At 47.5% G+C, this 19047-nt stretch overlaps 1 protein-coding gene across 1 annotated transcript in view; it reads left to right on the top strand.

Annotated features, from left to right (window-relative positions):
* The first annotated feature begins 5363 nt into the window (after positions 1-5363).
* SCML4 (Scm polycomb group protein like 4) overlaps positions 5364-19047 on the top strand; it is a 43280-nt gene continuing 29596 nt past the window's right edge. Inside the window, exons 1-4 of the mRNA XM_054196454.1 lie at positions 5364-5519; positions 10834-10963; positions 13436-13636; positions 17064-17258. Of these exons, the coding sequence (XP_054052429.1) occupies positions 5364-5519; positions 10834-10963; positions 13436-13636; positions 17064-17258 (682 nt within the window). The remainder of the gene's footprint in view (positions 5520-10833; positions 10964-13435; positions 13637-17063; positions 17259-19047) is intronic.

Raw genomic sequence — 19047 nt, forward strand, 5'->3', positions numbered from 1 at the left:
TAGGTGTCTTAATCTGCTACTGAATTATTCCCTATAGCTAACTCTGGTTGCCTAAAATAGCCATCTAGTGCCACCTGAGATGACCTGAGGTGCCCAAGACATTTTGGCAGATGTGACACAGGGTGTAAGAGAGATCGCATCTGAAATGATCAGAGGCACCTGTACTGAGGTCACTGATGAACAGAGGTTTGAAATTAGGTGGATATAAACACAATCTCGGTTCCCAACTACCACAGATATTTGTGGTATTTGTTTCTTTAATGATTAGTTTGGGAAAATGGGCCTTTCTACTCAGATCCCACTGGCTGGACAGTCTCAAGGGTTTTATGTAGAAATTATCTTCCTGAGGTCAAAATGGGCAAAAGCGTCCCCCAGAGAAGCAGCTTGTTCTCACTTCAATCCCCAAGGCAATAGGCAAGAAAAGAGAAGAGCTTTGCAAGTCCCTGTAGAAGAACTTCATGACAGGGATGAAAACTATCCTGACCTTTCTTTGAGCAATGGTGAGATGGGTGCTCTCATGCAACGTTGTTAGGCCATCACATCCAGGCATGCAGAGAATATTGGTTCAAAGCTTTTATTAGCAAAAATTCCTACTGTCTGCTTCACTAAACACTTACCTTTCATGTACTATGTGGTACTGCTTTGGCATTCATGATGAAGAGATGTGTAATGCCTCATGTCCCTGAATACTACCCAAGAGGAGCACGCAGATATAAACCTTTGCTTCCAGATCAGGCAATGCTGCTGATTTTGCTCACCTACTCTACAGGCCGTCATCTCTGAGTGGTCACAGTCAAAGGGCTGCCCTGTGTGCACAGAGAAGGGAGGGGAAAATAGTCCTGTTACTGGCTGAAAAGTATCCCCTCCCTCCCATTTAGTAATGTGATGTTCCCCTGCAGAGTGTGCTTTCCTGAACAACAGCTGAAGGAAAGATAGACAAGATTACAAGAAGTTTATACCTTTTCCACATACAGCTGTTGGGTATGTAGATCTGGGAGACATGAAGCTCTGCAGGGGTCAACTGTTGGAGGCAGGACTGCAAGTGCTGGCAGGGACTCCTGGATCAGAGTCCTTCTGGAGCTGGGACCAGTGGCTGTACTGGGAGTGAAGGGCATTCTCCTTCAGCCGCTGTGAAACGGACACATTTTCTACTCAACTGCACTTTTGCACCTTCCTTTGGCTTAAGGCATGAATAGCTTGTTCCTTCCCTATGCGTCATCCCTGTGCCAGTCCAGGCAGGGGTTTGCATGAGACCTGGTGTAAACCAAGTCTAAATGATCATCCTCTGGAATTACCGGTATAAAATTTAATGTGATATTTTTACCTTCAGCCCTTGCAGTTACTGTAGTGCAGGTTAAAAGCTGCATTTATTGCAGGCGTTTATTTTTATTAAGAATGGATCTTTGCAGTCCATCAAAAATACTCAGCTTGGGAGGAAATGCACTGTAGCTCCCTCCACTATCAGCTACAGTTGCCGGCACGGTAAGCTGTGTTGCTAATCATACAGCGTCTACACCAACACATGATGCAGGGCAAGCACAGTGCAAAGCACGGGCTGTTAGAAACATCCTACAGGTCACCGGTGTTGGTCTCAGGCATGTCTTTTCTCTCCACCCCTGGCTTTCCACAGGGGCAGACTGCTGTGCATAGGATGCTCCACAGGATCCTCTGAAGTCATGGTAGAACCTCTGCTGCCCAGGCAGGACAAGATCTGACCCTTCCCGCAGCTCTCGCCTAGGCGCTGGGGTGGGAAGAGGTGTTTCCCTGCTGCCTCCTCGCTGGGATCTGATGGGGCAATGCGGAAGGCAGGGTTGGGAATTAAATTTCCAGATGACAATGTTTGAGAGACAAGTAAGGAAAGGTTACCCTGTGTCTAGCCCTGCATTAAGTGATGAGAAGCCACAAATGTAAAGCAGTTTCCTGCTGTTATTTTTAAACTAAGAATGGGAAAGTGATAGACCCAGGTCAGACTGAAGCTGCAGCATCCCCAGCTGTCCAAAGCCAGTGCCTTAGGAAAAGTACAAGGACAGGGCAAACACATACCGATTTCCCTCCCAAAATACTCCCGGGCTAGTTGTACTACAGTGATTTCCTGAACTGAGGCGGCGCCTTTGCTAGTAGCCTGCAATTTGCTTCCTTGAATTTGCCCTTAAATTGCATCAAGTTCTCTTAACTTGCCTTGAAGCCACCCAGCTTTCCAGCCCCTGAGCCGTGGGTCAAGCCCAGGCTGTGGCAGCGGTCGGAAAGTCCTTCCAAGGCAAAACCCTGACTTCGTTGGGGGGCAATCAGACAAGTCCTTGTGTCCCTCTGGCCGACCCGCAATTTGACTGCCTGTTTTTCCAGCCTACCCAAGAGCTTTCTCCTGGCTGTAAGAGGAGGTCGTGCTGTCACTCCCCACTGTCAGACAGAGGCATTTTTTGCTTCTCTGCTGTTTTCCGCTGCTGCTGGGGAGCACACTTGCCTTCCAGGATCTGCAGCAGCGTAACGCAGTAAATGCCACCAAAGGCACTCTCCATTTCCCTTAGCATACAAGACAGGAGAATCAAGTCATCGTTGGGCTTGTAATTAAGTGTAATAGCAACAGCTTGTACACTGCAGTTGGCTTCTTGTCTTTGCTGTATCAATTCAAATACACTACACTGAAATCATTTGGTGCACAGTCCGGTTGGGTCCCATGTGTCTGCGCATGTGGCAAGGAGTTTTAAGAGGTTTTGCCAAAGCACAGTGCCACAAGTCCCAAAAGCAGAGATAGAGGACAAAAAAAAAAATTGTGATTGATAATATTTAGTGTGTTTCCTGACCACCACGTGTTTCATACCTTACCAGCTGCAAAAGAAAGCAGCATCTCAGTCAAAGAAGTGCTTTAGGTCAGCAGCTCTTTTGCTTCGGGAGCTGTTAATTCTCAGTTTCTGAGGTGCCACCACCTACCTTTACCATTGAAGGAGAATACAATAAAGGCGACACAGTGTGGTGTTCGATGCAGGACCGTACCTCACAGCTTCATGGCCACCAGTGGCCACCACTGTAGGAACCGCTGCTCTTCCCCAGGCAGGGAGCAAACCTGGGCTGGGCTTGTCTGTTCGCATTGCCAGGCTTTGTTTAAAGCAGACCGAAATGCAAAGCCGGAAGCAGTAGTCTTTCATAGCGGGTTTTTGCGCCAAATCCAATGTAATCCTTGCATTTCCCTTCCCTGCTGAACTCCCTGCCCGCAGCCAGCCGCTAACTTTAACATCCTGGGGACATTTTGTTTTGGGAGGTGGAAGAGGCACCAAGGGTGTCCCTCAGAAAGCACTCCAGGGAGGAAAATGCACACTGCTGAAGCCAGAAGGAAAGTGGTGATGCTCAGGATAGACAGTGCTTTTCCATTTGACTCCTGCTGTGGTAAGCCTTGTGCTTTTAACCCTGAAAGTATGACTCTCTGCAGTCACACGAGACTTTCATTTGGGAAAAATCAGAGCACGGTGGCGGGCCTTCAGGTGGTTCCTGAGCTGGCTGAGCATGCCTGGAGAGTGCAACCACAGCGGCCCTGGACAATATTGTAAATTAGGTACTGCAGGTTTGCTCTGATCTAATGTTAGACATTCAGTGTTTGCATGAGAGTTTTAGGCAGCTGATGATGAAGACTGGAAATTTTATAGTCAATCTATAAGTCCTGCCATATGTAATGGATCTGCCTGAACTGAGCAGATGCCCCTGGTGTTATTAAGAAACCTCAGTTTTTAATATATTGCAAATAAATGCATTTACTGGAGGGTAGGACTGGGAGCTGTCTATTTTTTCTGATCCTACAGCAGACTGTGTAAATTATTGACCGGATAAGCCAGAGAAGTGAGTTGCTTGTTAGTCAGTCATGCTTACAAAGTTTTAACGAGGCAAAATATGTTTGCCTTTGAAGCAGAGAAACCCCCAGCTGCAGACACTTGTCACCAGAGGCCCCTATCAAGTGGTGCCCTTCCCACCGTGTGGGTGAGCAACCCTGATTTCATTTTCCAGCAATGTCAGCTCTGATCAGTCCGATCACACTGCCTTCTGAAATTGTGAGATTTGAAGTGTGGTGAGCAATTTGTAGACTTTACCATTTGTAGATTTTGTAAAAATTCATAGTTGTTTGTAGTAAAAAACCAAACCTTTACTTGCTTTATGGTTTTTGAGCTTAGAGGATGCTCATGGACCACATCTTTAGGCTTTTCTCTGTAGCTGAGAGGGCTATGAGTCTGCTCTGTAAAAACAGAGAGCTGGGAGTCTTCCCTTATCACTGGCCTGAGGGAGCATGAAATTGAAAGCGTCAGCCATCGCAAGGCTTATCATAAAAGCATGGGAATTGCTTAGACCCTTATGTCTAGCACTATATTCAGGCAGGACTGGGACTAGTATTCTGCCCACGCGCAGGAAAGCAGATGCCTGGACAAACCAACATTTGAAAACATATTTCTGCAGTTGGGGTTTTTCTTAATTGACCTTCGTTAGCATCTGACCCTTGCCAGAAGCTATGAAGAATGCTGTATATTCCCTTGGCACTCCGGGTATGGTTGTATATTTGTTTTCTTTATTAAAACCTGGACAGAGGAAAATGGACCAGATTCCACTCCATTACCCCTGCTCAACTTCATCAGCTGTATGGAGTTGTGGCAAAATAACGGCTTTTGATGGAGTACATCCAAAAGCCCACTACTAACATGCGTGGTAACAGATGCTATTAAATTGCAGAGAGTAAATGTTTGGCAATTCTCCTCTAACGCGGCTACCTTGTGCTGGCAGCCTTGTGGTCCAGTTCTGCCTCCCCGCTCAGGAGTCCTGCGGAGGGAAGAGGGAAGTCCATTTTGGTATCGGTAGCACTTCCGAGGTGAGGGAGGATTTGCAGAACCACAGAATGCAAGAAAAAATCAGGTTGGCAGGGACCTCATCTACTCCAAACTCCCTCTGAAAGCAGGCACTGACTGATGGGTGCAAGCTCATGCCTTCATCACACTTCTCTGCAGGATGCAGGGTTAAGGTGGCTGTTGTGGGATTCACCTGCGATAGAGACCTCACCACCTGAGCCAGCTCCCTGTCCTGTATCCACGGTCAGCAGAAAGAAACGGGCATGGCAAGGGTTTTGTCCTGCTTTGGAGAAGCTGAGCCAGCTGTGGTCAGGTGAATCCCACCCAGGAGTGCACATCTGTGGCATCTTTCTTGCTGCTTGATGATTGATGGTAACAATGAAAATGACAGTATGAGAAAACTGCCTTTGGATGAAAAACCTAAACTTGAAAAATAAATAAAAAGCTCTTTTCTTTTTTTTTTCTCTCCCTTATGGTTGATCAGCAGCCCCGGGACAGATGAGCCACCAGGCGTGCCTGCCTGCCAGCCTGGGCTCCGGGGAGATGCAGTCCCCCCGAATGGTGGGGAGGAAGCGAGGGCGGCCCCCGCTCCAGCCGGCACCCATCAAAGTGGCCGTTCACAACCTCTACTCAGCCCCAGCCGGTGCTCTGCCAGTCGTGAAGATCCCGAAGAAGAGAGGGAGAAAACCCGGGTACAAGGTAGATAACGTGTTTTTTCACAGCCCTTCTCCACCTCCTGCTGGGTTTAATACATTTTCTCCTAGAATTTCAGGTGAAACATGGGAACAGAGGCAAAGTTGTGCAAGCGTTGGGCAGAGCAATGCAAAAAAAGTGAAAGGAGCTGGTTTCTCTTCTACCTGAGCTGGTGAAAAAAAGAGGGAATCTATTTGTTTAAAGTTTACAGTTATTTCAATTTGCGTCGTTTGAAAATAACTTGTGTCCCACAGTGTTGTGTGGGCTGCACAATGCTGCAGTAACACAGCGCTTTGGACCTAGGTGGCTGGGCGGTTGATTGCTGTTGCCCCCTCCTCTTCCAAAGGGAAGCTTTTCCCCCTGCTGGGTGCCACACGTGCCTCCTCCCCGTCCCCAGGGACTCAGCAGGGAGATGATGGCATCCCTCCTTGGGCAGTGAATCTGGGATGATGTTATTTCTCAGCGAGTGACAGCAGGTAAAAAAACATCCTTTTATAACCAATGGCTTAAGTTTCTGGCGCTCATGAGCTGTAGCGTCCATGGCATCTGGCCTCGCGCCGTTTATTTGCACTATAGGATTCGCACACCGAAGCGATGTTTTCTGTGAGGCGCCTCTGTACGCTTTGCGCGCAGCTGAAGTGAACCCCTCTCCATCGAAAACACTTCCCCAGCGTGAGTCACAGATTACATTTTTTTTGATGGGGAACTCTAGCTTGATTTAATTAGCTCGCTAATTGTATGACTTTCAGATACCATGAGACTTAAACGCATTTTAAAAAACGACTCCCTGCCCAAATGGCAGGCGACCAAATTCTTTATAGCAACCAGATAGCTGAATTATTACAGAACAGATGGAAAGATACTTCTGAATTTTTAGCAAACTAGGAATTTACAGCCTACATTTAAATTTATTTTGACCGAGATGTGAATAACAGACATTTTTAATCACATGCTCTTTATAGCCAGATGATCCATTGCCTGCTTTCATTGATATTAAAGCAAATATCTGCGTTTTCCTAAAATGATATTTCATCGCGCTTCACCACCAAGCAAAGTCCTTTTCCTCACTATCCTGTTTATTTTTTCACAGCTTTGGTTATAAAATTTCATCAGCTGTTTTTCCAAAAACAGTTTTGTACCTGATGTGGAGCTATTTGCTGTAAAAAGCTGCATTTTCCCCAAACGCAATATTCTTTCTGACTGTCTAAATCTCTAGGAAAAATTCTATCCTGGCAGCCAGGGGGGGGTTAGTAGATGGTTGGGGTTTATTTCTCCAGTTTTAAAGTGAGGGGCAGCCCCAAAGAGCTACCTAGAAAGCCCATTCAAGGGAAGGCTGTGTTGGCATTGTAGGGGGATTTGTGGTGTTAGAGGATGTCGGAGTGACACGTGTGCGGGCAGCACTGCAGCAAAGACCACCGCATCCCTTCCAGAAGGCAACAAAACGATGGCCCCATACGAGCAGCCCAAGGGCAGTTTGTCCCCCCAGTGCCACCGCAGCAGCTCCTGCCTGGGGAGGTGGCCCCAGCCCTGGGCGAGCAGTTGGCTGGGACCTTGCAAGCTCCTGCCAGGCGGGGTGGGCAGCAAGAGTCACCCTGTGGAGGACGGCGTCTGGAGCGACAGTTTCCATTACAGGGCATAGGTTCCCCTGCTGCCTTAGAAGTCACTATTAATGGTGACAAATAAGCAGTCAGGATTCGGACACACTGGAACTGAGATTGCACAGACAACCTTCAAGTGCCCTGATTATTCACCTGCCTTGTGATACAGCCTTGGATTCCAAGGTTGCATACGCTTCTCTTAAGGTCACCCGCCTCATTCACTGCAAAACGCTCAGGGGATGTAGGAGGCTGCGTGCAGACTCCCCTGCATCCTTTGCTGTGCGGAAGAAAGGTATTGCATGACACAAAAAGAAAAGGTGGGAAAGGCCTTGGACTGTGTTTTGCCTTTGCCAGCACAGTGCTGACGCCTCTCTGCTCCACTGACTGAGCTGAACCCTGACTTGCCTTGTGCTGAGCCTCCTCACCTGCAGCCAAATGCACAGAGGGGTAATGCCAAGGACCCCAAAGTGTGTGCTCTGAAGCTCTGTGCTTCCCTGGTGCAGGTTTAATGACACCTTTCTGCCCAACCATTGGAAGACCACACTGCAGGACCAGGCACTCACCTTGGTGCACATCTGCATGCACATCTGCAGGGGCTGGAGGTGGTTTTCTTTCCAGCAGCAAAGGCTTTCATGTCCAGGAGGTGACTCTGCCCTCCTGGCTGGAAGAACACAGGCCCGTGGGGATGGGGTGAACCTCAGCCTTTTCTAGCAGGGCAGGGGACAACCAGTACAGGGGAACTAGGGGCCATAAAGATGAGGACCTGTGTTCTAAGTGGTTTAAGAAAAGTACAGGGAAAGTTTGTATCTCGGTTCATATTGTTTCTTTCCTGTATATTTTATTGCACAGGTTGGCAGAGAACTTATTCAGAAGAAAAAAAAATATCTGGGAAATGTTCTTCCCTCTCTTTCACTTATTTTTGGTGTGGAATGACAGAAATACGAGCTAGATGAGTCCTGATTGCTCGAAAGGGGTGTGCAGATTGTAACAGAAACTCGAGGACTCAACCGGGTCCTCCGCAGCCGCTGTATGCTCAGACAAGCCTGCAGCAGTCATCAGTGGCATGAAAGCCCGCATTCTCTCTGCACCTAATGCACTGTGACTTTGGCAAAGTAGATGCACTTATTTTCTTCCCTAAATCTCTGATTGGCTTTCTCTGATCTCTTTTCCATGGTAGAAGGTCCATAAGAGCATGGGGTTGGTTGTACATCTTGTTTTAAAGCCTTTTATATCTCATGCTGTGTATATTAAAACTTATGCCATTTGATACTCAAAAGCTGATTCAAATGCCTTACCATGGGGATTTCCCAAAGTGCTCTGACAGATTTGCTCTGTCTCCTTTTCTCTCTTTCTCTCTCTCTTCTCTTCTTCACCATTTTTTTTTCACTTTTATGCATATGTGCTCTCTACTGCCAAGCTCTGAGTCAGTCATCTGGTCGATTGGGTTGGCGTTTTGATAGAGAAGAATCAGTCCAAGAAAAGACATCTTTAAATTAAATACTTGGAGATCTACGCTTACTGATATGCAGGGGCTACTCAGGGTTTCAGTGTCCAGAGGCATTTAAGCCGTGTTTGCTACTGTATTGTCTCCTCTAATCAGGCATTGTTTTATTTTGATCTAATGAAGGCACATTCGTTGCTACCCCTAATAAAATGGCATATATCTGTATCCAGAGGCTGTAGAGCACATGCTGTTGCAATTAAGTTTGCAGTAAACTCTTTGCTAAAACAACAAACTGCCAAGACGGGGCTTCCAAGCCAGAGAGTTTACACAAGTCTTGCCCTCTGTTTATTTGCTCTTGAACATAAGCCTGCCTGGGCCTCCAAGAGCCAGGGAACAGGCAGAGAAAGAGGTTCTACTGGGCAATGTCCCATCTCCACCTCCACTGGATGTTGATTGTTAGGGCAACGCACTCTCAGACGGTGCACGAGGCTCAAGGGATGGAGGTGAGGGGCTGGCACTTGTGCACCTGTGTTTGGGGCAACAGGGCTGTGAACTAGTAAGGACATTAAGGAGCCAACATGCAAGTCAAACAGAAGTTATTAGGTCTGCTGTCTCCAAAATAGTATCTATATAGGTGTATGCATGTGCGAGTGCATATATATATATTTATATATATATGTGTATGTTAATATATATACAAGTATATATGTATGTCTCTATATAAATGTATGTATTTTTATATCTATGTATATACTATGTACAAACACATATGTATATATGCATTTATTATATATGCATATATGCATATGATCAAAAGCAAGCCCAGAAGCCTAGCACAGGGGCTACCTGAAGTTTCACATTGCCAGCGCGCTTCACCATAGAAAAGTGAGTCATCAACATGTTGCTATACGTTCAAAATAACAAATCACGCTGCTTCTCACCTTCTCATATGGGATAAACCCCAAACTGGGTGGGAACCTTGATTTTGGAAACACTGTTTTTCTCCCATTTATTTTTAATTGCTTGGAAAACAAACTGACAGCACTTGCTGCTGGTCTTTCCTGATGTCAGTCTGAAAGCAAGACAACCCTACAAAAACAGTTCAACACAGCTTTCCCTCTCCCTTTCGCAGCTTTCTTTTTTCACAGTTAGCATTGAAACAGTGATCATTATTTTAGATAGTTGTAATCATAATCATGGACAACATGACTCTCTATCCAAAATGACTTCTACTCTCCACCAGGACTTGCTCACTGTTTGGTTTCTAGGTAGTGGTCTGGCTTCATTACTACCTAAAATATACTTTGTACATTATTTACAGCTTGGGTGTAAGCTCTGAGAGAAGAATTACTCTGCAAATTTAACAGGGCTAAAAATTCCTTTTCATTCTTACACTTGTCACTTATAGCCTTTTTTACCTTTGGCCACTGAAAATCAACAACAACAAAAAAATCACCTGCCAGAAGAAGAGCTCAGTGCAGTATATGTAAATATATAAACCAGCCAGCTGTGTGCTTGGCTCTCTGCTTTCCCCCTGCTTCCCTTTGTAGTAAAAGGAAAAGGGAGAGTGGTCCCTTCAGGTCACATCCATCACGTCAGCCCTTTGTAATTATGAGGATCTGATCATCACTTGACTGGTGAGACGTTGCCAGGTATCAGCAGTGTAAAGGCATAGTGATATTGCGCTGTAAATTCCCACTGCGTTTCACTTCTCCAAGTCAGGTTGCAGGTCACGAAGATTACTGGGTGCAACAGTGCAGCAGTTTGTATTTACTACCTGGTAATAACACACTACGGGCCACAGTCTGAGCTTATTTACATGGGTGTCAGCCCAAAGTAGCCTCTTGGTGCCACTGGGTTTAGACAAGATTTACACTCCTGTACCCAAGGGCAGAATTTGGCCCTAAATTATGGTGTAGTTAAAGATCCCGTGTTTCTGAGTTGCAGAGAATTGTTTACACCTACATGAAATGTGTCGTAAAATACCATTGCGCTGATTTGTTAGAGTGTTAAACCCAATTTGCTTAGGTGTAAATAACTACCCAGTGGGTGGCATAATATTTTCATCCTGTAACTTAAGGCATTGCTGTCTGCTGCAAATCAGTCAGGCATCAAGCTCCAGTATCCTCCCGGGAGCAGAACGGATGCTTCTGGCCTGAAGAAAGCGATGCAATAGCGGATTGCTAATGGGTGGGAGTTCATGGGGAGTGACATACCCAGAAAAAAAAATGGAATATCTTGTGTATACTTTCATTACTCAACTGGTTATTTTTTGCAGCTGAAATCTCGTGTCCTGATGACTCCCTTAGCGATCTCTCCGCCGAGAAGCACACCAGAGCCGGATATTAGTTCAATCCCCCAGGACGCAGCTACAATACCCAACTCGGCCACCCCACAGGCTCTCACAGGTACCCAGCCTCAAGTGCTCAAGGTCCAGAACAGGCGGAGCTCATGAAAATGGGGTGTTTGTAGATTACACTGGTGACCAGTGACAAAGAACAGAGATGTCCTGCGAGACTATATTTTGACTGCCATGTGTCAAGTTCAGTGGAGATGTCAGATCCATTCCTCTTGAAATGCGGACATCAACATCCCATTAATGCTAACTATTTTATACTTACCCCATCAAATGTGTTGCAATGACCAGACTAAACCCCGATGTGAACATGAAGCATCTGGTACAGCCACGGGGAGAAGGATGGAGAAGCCATGGTCTGACTGTACACAGGGTTACCAGCACATAAACCCCAATACCTTACCCCACAGCAGCAGACCTGGTAATTTCTGACTGTAGTCAGGGAAAACACAGCCTTGTCCTTTTTTTTTGCTTATATTACCAGAAGTAACATAGGTCAATGCTTTTAAACTGATGTAAATGAGAAGAAAATCAACAAGACAGTTGATTTACCCAGAGGTTTCAGCAGAGAAATGGATTAGATAACATTAGAATCTAAACACAACACATAAATCCCATTATTTCTTAGCTGGGATGCACAGAGGAGAAGTTTTCCATCTGCTCTGGTAGCAGAATGATGCTAAACGTAGCGATGATGACGATAATAATATATTTTATTCTCATTTGTCCCTTCACATGCAAAGACTGCAAAGCGCTTGGCAAATATCAGTCGAGTGGTGTTTTGTGGCGCTGTCCTGAGAGCCGTGTCCGGTGCTGCTTTCGGAGGGGGACAGGGAGGCACCGTCCACCAGCCCCACCAGATCACTAGGGTGGCTGCAGAGGCTCCGTGGGCATCATTTTGGGCTCTGTGGATGTGGGTCCCTGCACCTCCAGCTGCTCATCCCTGTGTCGCTGGTGCTTGCTCTCCCAGCACCTTCCCAACGGTGTGTGGAGGCTCCCACCGGAGCAGGGTTTGCAGGAGGTGGAGACAGGCTTAAGCCAACTTTTGCTTCCCTATCTGCACTAAAAGGATCATAGGGGCCCCGGCTCCCCAGCGAGGGACCCAGCACGCTGCCTGCAGCCTGTGGAGTCCTTCCTGCAGCTGAGACTCAGGCAAAACCAGTGGCTTGTCACGGCAGAAGCCACGTCCTGCAGATTCGGCGAGGTTTGGCACAGTGGCACACCAGGAAAGCTGCACCCTGACAGCCCCCTGCAATTCCTGCATGATGCTGCTGTCTTTCAGTGTGTTATCCCTTTGTTTGTTTGGCACTTGGAAGGTGTAAAGTGCTACATAATGATAAGTATGATTGCTATTATCCTCCTGTTTACCCAGGATATACTGCTGGAGCCCCTTCTGCTGCTCAATGAGAGATGGCGTAGCAGAGTGCGCTGTGACAGTTGCACTAGATTTTCATTACGGTGATGCAAACTGTAAATTATTTCCAACTTTACACAGCTGTCATCGTGTCCTCCACTCCGCTTGATGGGGTTTTTTTGTCACATATCTGATTTCTGTCAGAGGATAATGTTATATTGTCTGAGAGATGACAGCTCGAGCACACTCAGCCAGCTATTATAATACGTCTCACTTTAGCCTGACTTCAGGCTCTTAGTCGCCCTTAGCGCTATCTCCGCTTCCTCCAAGATGCAGTTAGTCTCAGCCAAGCTTAAAATAAGTTCATGCTAGCAAGAGGAGCACGCTGATTTTTTTGGCTATTGCCGGCAGGCCTGATGGCACGCATAAAAACTGCCTTTGCAGGCAACAGTGTATGAGAAGAGACACACAGGGATTGGGGGAGAGGCTGGGGCATCCCTCACAGACCCCCTGCGGGGTCCCAAAGTGGGGTTTAGCATTGAAAGTGACATAGGGTTTCCCTCGAGACGATGCAGTTTGCAGCGTGCTGGATTGGACGTGACGAGGTCAGGAAGCTCCCAAAGACCAGCGTCTGCCCATCTCACTGTGCAGTTCAGTGCACCATAACCCTCCAGAAATTACAGCGGCATTAAGGCCAGAAGCAGCAAAGAGCCAAAGTCTCCCAAAACTCAGCTCAGAGCAGTGCTTCTCAAAGGGCTTCTCAATGAACCAGTCTAAAACCATCTAGAGAAAATAAATAAAGAGACAAAACCACCTCAGGCTGGAGTTTACCCATTCATGTAAGGTCACCCCTGCTCTCCCTGGGCATTTTTTCTGGTTGCCAGCTGCATGGATGAGGTAGTCTGCAAGAGGCACACACAGGGGGGCTTCCATGAGGATCTTTAGTTGCATGTAGCTTATTCTTGCCTCTGACACTGAGCAAAGGCCCCAACTCAGCTCACTTCACTTCGGCAATGGGTGAATAGCATAAGGAAGGCTGTCCATGCCATCGCAAACGGCAGCAATTCACCAGCGAATGGAAGAAATAAATGGAAATGTATAAAGCTAGCATTTGCTAGGACGCTCTCAGGGCCACTTTGTAATAAGCTTGTTGGGATTTTGTGCCTACAGTCTGCATTTATGTCAACAAACAAGCGAACCTGGGGCCGTACCTCGACAGAAAAAAAGTGCAGCAGCTGCCAGAGCACTTTGGGCCGGAGAGACCGTCGGCGGCCCTGCAGCAGGCTGTTCAGGCCTGCATCGACTGCGCGCTCCAGCAGAAGGCCGTCTTCTCCCTCATCAAGCAGGGCTACGGAGGCGAGATGGTGTCAGGTAAAGCATTTTTGTAAGGGGTTTGTGGCCAACTGGGAAGTGCTTGAAATCTTCAGCTGATCATAGAAACATGGAGTGGTTTGGGTTGGAAGGGACCTTAAAGGTCATCTAGTTCCAACCCCCCTGCCCTGGGCAGGGACACCTCCCACTAGACCAGGCTGCTCAAAGCCCCATCCAGCCTGGCCTTGAACACCTCCAGGGATGGGGCATCCACAGCTTCTCTGGGCAACCTGTGCCAGCGTCTCACCACCCTCACAGTAAAGAATTTCTTCCTGATATCCAATCTAAATCTCCCCTCTTTCAGTTTTAAACTGTTACCCCTCATCCTATTGCTCCACTCCCTGATAAAAATTCCCTCCCCATCTTTCCTGTAGGCCCCCTTTAGGTACTGGAAGGCCGCTATAAGGTCTCCCTGGAGCCTTCTCTTCTCCAGGCTGAACAACCCCAACTCTCTCAGCCTGTCTTCAAAGGAGAGGTGCTCCAGCCCTCTGATCATCTTCGTGGCCCTCCTCTGGACTCGCTGATCCCCAATCCTGCCTATCCTAGCTGTCCCGTTCACATCAGCAGGCTGTCAACCAGCTTTGAACATCATTTACACCTTTGTAAAACAAGCTGCTGCAGGAATTGCCTTGGTGTCAGATGAAAGTACATCGGTAAAGGGCATTGCAGCGGTGATTCAGGGGAGGACCAGTGCTAGCTCCAGAGTCCTGCACTTACCGGTCTTTGAAACAGTGCCGAGGCCAGGCCTGTCAGCTGAGTTTTTCCTGCAGCCGTACAAGGATGAGCAGCGTTACAAACCCACTTCATGCCGCATGTTGCCGCCACATGTTGCTCTAAAGGAAAACTTGCACAGAGTTCAGCTGCTGGTGTGTCCTCCTCCTGCAGTGCATGAGCCAAGTCTGCTCTCAGCTGTAGGAATTGCAAAAGTCCCGTGGCAATTCCTCATACAGCAGGACTATACAAATATATCGGAGAGAATCAGAGATCAGATGGAACTTCCCAGGAGCTCTTCATCTTCCCACAGTGACACTTCTTGTTGTGTCCCGATGAGTCTCCCATGTCCCACACTGAATCCCCTGCCCTGGATCTCAGACTGAACATGAACTTTTCTTTTAATCACAGCAAGAGTTTTGTGTCACAACATTGTTTCTGCATACGGGGAGGCAGTGGGAATTAAACAAGGATGGGAATATGGGAACAAAGCGCTCCAATGAGCTGCCACCGATGAGTCAGGCCCGAACATGAAGCCAAGGACCGCAAGTCCCATCAGTTTTGCAGGGACCACAGCAGCTCAGCTGTGCCATCGGGACCCTCTTGCGTGGGAGCCCAGGCTCTGGCCCGCTGTGCAGAATATAAATCCTGCTTCCTGCCTCTCCTCTAGTTCTCTCTAATCACAGGTGTGCCTTCCCTAAGGGACATCAGAAATACTCTAAGAATGATCCAGATTTGTTCACAGAAACATGAGACGGAAGAAATTTAGTGCAGAGCTTCATTTTTGCCTGGTTCTGTGCTGCATATATGATTTTCTGCAGAAAAGTCACGTTGTGCACCAAGCCTGCCAAGCCCATTGGTCTCAGTTCCTCTGAGTTGTCTCGGCTTCAGGTACCTGAGCTAGAAGCGCGTGGCCAGCCTTGTCCCCAACTTGATACCTTTTATAATCACCAAGGAGGGGCGAATGGCCTCCTAGTCATGGTATGGCTCTGAGATTGCAGCTCACTCCCAGCCCAGCAGCAGTGCAGACAGATTTTGTCATGGGCTTTCCAATCTTCCCATGGCTTGCCTCACAGATGTTCAATCAGCTGTGGAGCATGATCTCTTACAGCAGATCAGGCAGCAGGATATCTCTGAAGTTATCCCAAAGATTGTAAGCCTAAGATTGCAATTTATGCTTGTTAGTAGTGACTGGAGGCTGTAGGACTGGAAAAAACCTTTCAGGTGGTAGAGGTCAGGCAGCCATATGATGTATTCCTCCCTGCAAACCTGTTGACACCTGAATGAGTCCTGCTACAATTGATCCTGGTGTGTCTGTTGTGATCCCTCCACCTCTCTCATGGCTGGGACCTATGCCCTTTTTGATTCTTGGCTGAATATATTCCTGGACAGCTTTGCCCAGGAATTTTAATTGCTCTACTCTCACCCTTGAGTTCAATCTGAGCTGTATTTCTAGAGAGCAGTCCTCATCCTGCGAGGCTGAAACACACAGTTTCTTTCAGATCCTCTCTGCATTGTAAGGAAGATCACTGGATTAGTGAACGAAGCACAAGTATCTTCCCACAGCCTCACATAGCAGAGATGGTGATAGCTGGGAAAATTTCTGTTTCCTGAACATCACTGTGGCCTGCCTGTGCACCTCATCAAATGTGAATTCACGCCTCTCAAGCCTGGATGACCTGTCAGTCCAGCTCTGGTTCCACCAGGACTTTATATAGTGGAATTGACACTCCCTTGTCTCTCCTGGAAATGCTTTGTTCAATACCTCCCTGAAATGTATCTGACTTTTTCATTGCAGTGTCACCTTGGTGGCTCATGGGCATCTGGTGAGCCTATCCCATCATTTCTCTTCCCATCAGGTCATGTTGAGCCTCCTCAAAAAATTATGGATTGCCGTGTATTTTCTAGTGGTTTTTTCCACACATTTTTATTATTGCAGAGCTCAAAATCAGCCAGTCCTTTCTGTGCAGTCTCACAGTTCACTTCTCCATTGATAATGCGTACTAGCTTACACCATCAACAAAATCTTTTTGTGCCAGCACAGAACACTGCTGGTTCCCCTCCAGTGCTTGGGGTCTCCTGCCAGCAGAGCCTGTTGTCGTCTCCTGACCCACCTTTCCTATGCAATCATTTCCAGTTTAATGAAAGATTTCTCATACTGTACTGAATTCCGGATAGAACACAACTGCCAACCTTCTGTTGCCTATAAATGCAATTAAATCAGTAAATAAAGATCCATGGTGAGGCTGGTAGCTCTCTCTTCAGTATGTCCTTGGTACCTTTTATTCATTTGTAGCCATGTCCTTTTAATTCTTGTCTCCCCATTATCTTTTAAAACCTTGGGTATTGCTGAAGTCAGCCTAATAGCCCATCATTGGCAGATCACTTTCTTTCCCCTTCCTTAGACCAGGGTATCATAATTGCCTCCTTCCAATCATACAATACAGTTTTCAGTTGGATGCATATATTAGAAATCCTTGCACTGCTGGCCATGCTAGACAGCATCTTTCAGCACTCCAGGGAGAAGGTGATCTGGGTCACACAAAACGCAGCTCCTTAAGCTCTCCTCCAGCTTGTTTTGCACTTCAGGTGGGGTAATTGCGCAAAATATTTTAAAACATACAAACAAATACTTGTGTGAAATCTTCTCCCCTGCTCTCATTCTTTTTCCTGCCATGCATCCCCAGGTATTGAATTGCTCCTGCTTGCTTTCCAGTTTCAGCTTCTTTTGAGGGGAAGCAGCATCTCCTGAGCCTGCTGGTAGTGAACAGCATCGGGTATGTCCTGCGCTTCCTGAAGAAGCTCTGTCGCAGCCTCCTGTGTGACAATCTCTTCAGCAACCAGCCTTTCCAGCAGTACAACACTGCATCAGAAAGCCCAGAGGCGTATGAAAACAGACAGATGGAGGCAGGTAGGCTGCTTGATCGGCTTGGGCTCCAGATTTATTAGGGCTGAAGAAATAACTGTCCTTTTTTGGTGCTGTACTGTATATGCCAGAGAACTTCAGGTCCCAGTGGGATCTTTCCAGAGGGAGGAAGAGGGCTGATTTGCAATATTTTTTCTGGTGGCTGCAGAGGAGGCTTTCGGGTGAAAACCACTGCACTGAGGAGCCCCAGCAGTGACAGGGCTAATTTTTGATTATTTTATATGTCTTTATTTCTTTTATCTCTTTTCCTAAGGAAAAAAGACTTGAGCGATCCTGTTGCCCCTGTTTCTATCAATTTTCTTCCATAACTTTTGGCCACCTCAGCCATACTTGTCCCTGGGGTAGAAGCCTCAAAGAGATTAAGTTCCTCCAAGTTTCAAGCAGGTGTGATGGTAGTGGGGAAGTTGGTCCCTTCATCCAACTCAAACACCATATTAGGCACTGAAGGATCCCCACCAACTACCAAGCCTCCTCTGCTTGCAGACTTGCCACAGAGCGGTCCTGGGGGTCAGTCACCTCAACCAGGTCTTGCCTGTCCCCATTCCCCAGGCCCCTCTGCTCGTGCACTGCCTCGGCTCGCTGGCTGCAGCGAGAGGTGGGAGTCCAAGTGACAACATGGACCCCAGCCCACGCTTTGGGGTCATCTTGGCACGAATATGAAATCACTGCTGTCACTGGTATGCTCTAACCCGGCACTGCCCCAGCACTTCATTACCCATGTGCTTCCCCGCTTGCATGACGCTTGTTTTAAGGATCACCTGCAAAACAGAAAGGTCTGCCTTCACCCAGAGGGGCCTCTTACCAGGTGAGTGGAGAAAGCCGCTCGCAGCAATGCAGTTTTGGGTCAGTGCCGTTAGCGTAAATCCAAGGGAACATTATTAGCTGTAGCGCACTTGGCCTGGATCCTTATCTGTCATCTCCACCAGCGAGTGTAAACCTAAATGAGAATTGTGACTGCTAAAGGGTTTGCTTTGCTACTTGCAGGAGTATTTCTGCTAGCTTAAAACACCTACGGGCACCAGCAAGGTCCCTGCCTTAGTGCTTGACTGTGTGAGGTGAAGCCTGGAGGGGCTGTGGCACAGGGCAGATGCACCCGAGGACGGTGATGGTCCAGAGAGTCACCAGGCTCCCAGGTGCGCAACAAGCCTGGGCTTCGTTCTTACCCACACTCCAGCGTGCTGGGATGCGGTGCTGGCCCTGTGCAGCCCCTGTGGAGCTGGGACATGCCTGCTGCCCCCATCTGCGATCAGTGGCCGGAAAGCTGCCCTGGGCCCCTGCTACGGACATCATAAAAGTTAGTTTAGGAAAAAAGAAAGATGCAAAGTTATGGCCCTGAACCTCCGCTTCACCTGCAGGCTTCCTCCTGACTTAAATTATTTTTCCTCCTCTTTTATTAACACCTCTGTGGGTGTTTGGGGAGCACACTGTCTCTCATGCGTTCAGTTTAATGGTAGCTACATGCCGGCAGCTGAGAGAAAGGTATTTTAGTGTCCACAATTATGATCCACAAGTCTCCTGTTTGCCAGGAAGACCCTAAGTGTGTGCTTTGCACACCAAAGCTGGGAGTGGGCTGTGCACACAGTACAGAAATTGCATTTTTGTGCAAAGAAATCCATCTGCCACTCTTACACATAGGGGAGCAAAGGCAGGAACCCAGAATGAAAAGCAATATTTTTTTCCTTTGGACTAGGACATTTGCAGCAACCTGAATATTTCTGAGAGGTCAAGGGATTTCTGTAGCACTGAGTGAGTGCAGCCCAGGAGGCCTGGCATT

The sequence above is a fragment of the Rissa tridactyla genome, chromosome 3, assembly GCF_028500815.1.
Source record: "Rissa tridactyla isolate bRisTri1 chromosome 3, bRisTri1.patW.cur.20221130, whole genome shotgun sequence".
Classification (NCBI taxonomy): Eukaryota; Metazoa; Chordata; class Aves; order Charadriiformes; family Laridae; genus Rissa; species Rissa tridactyla.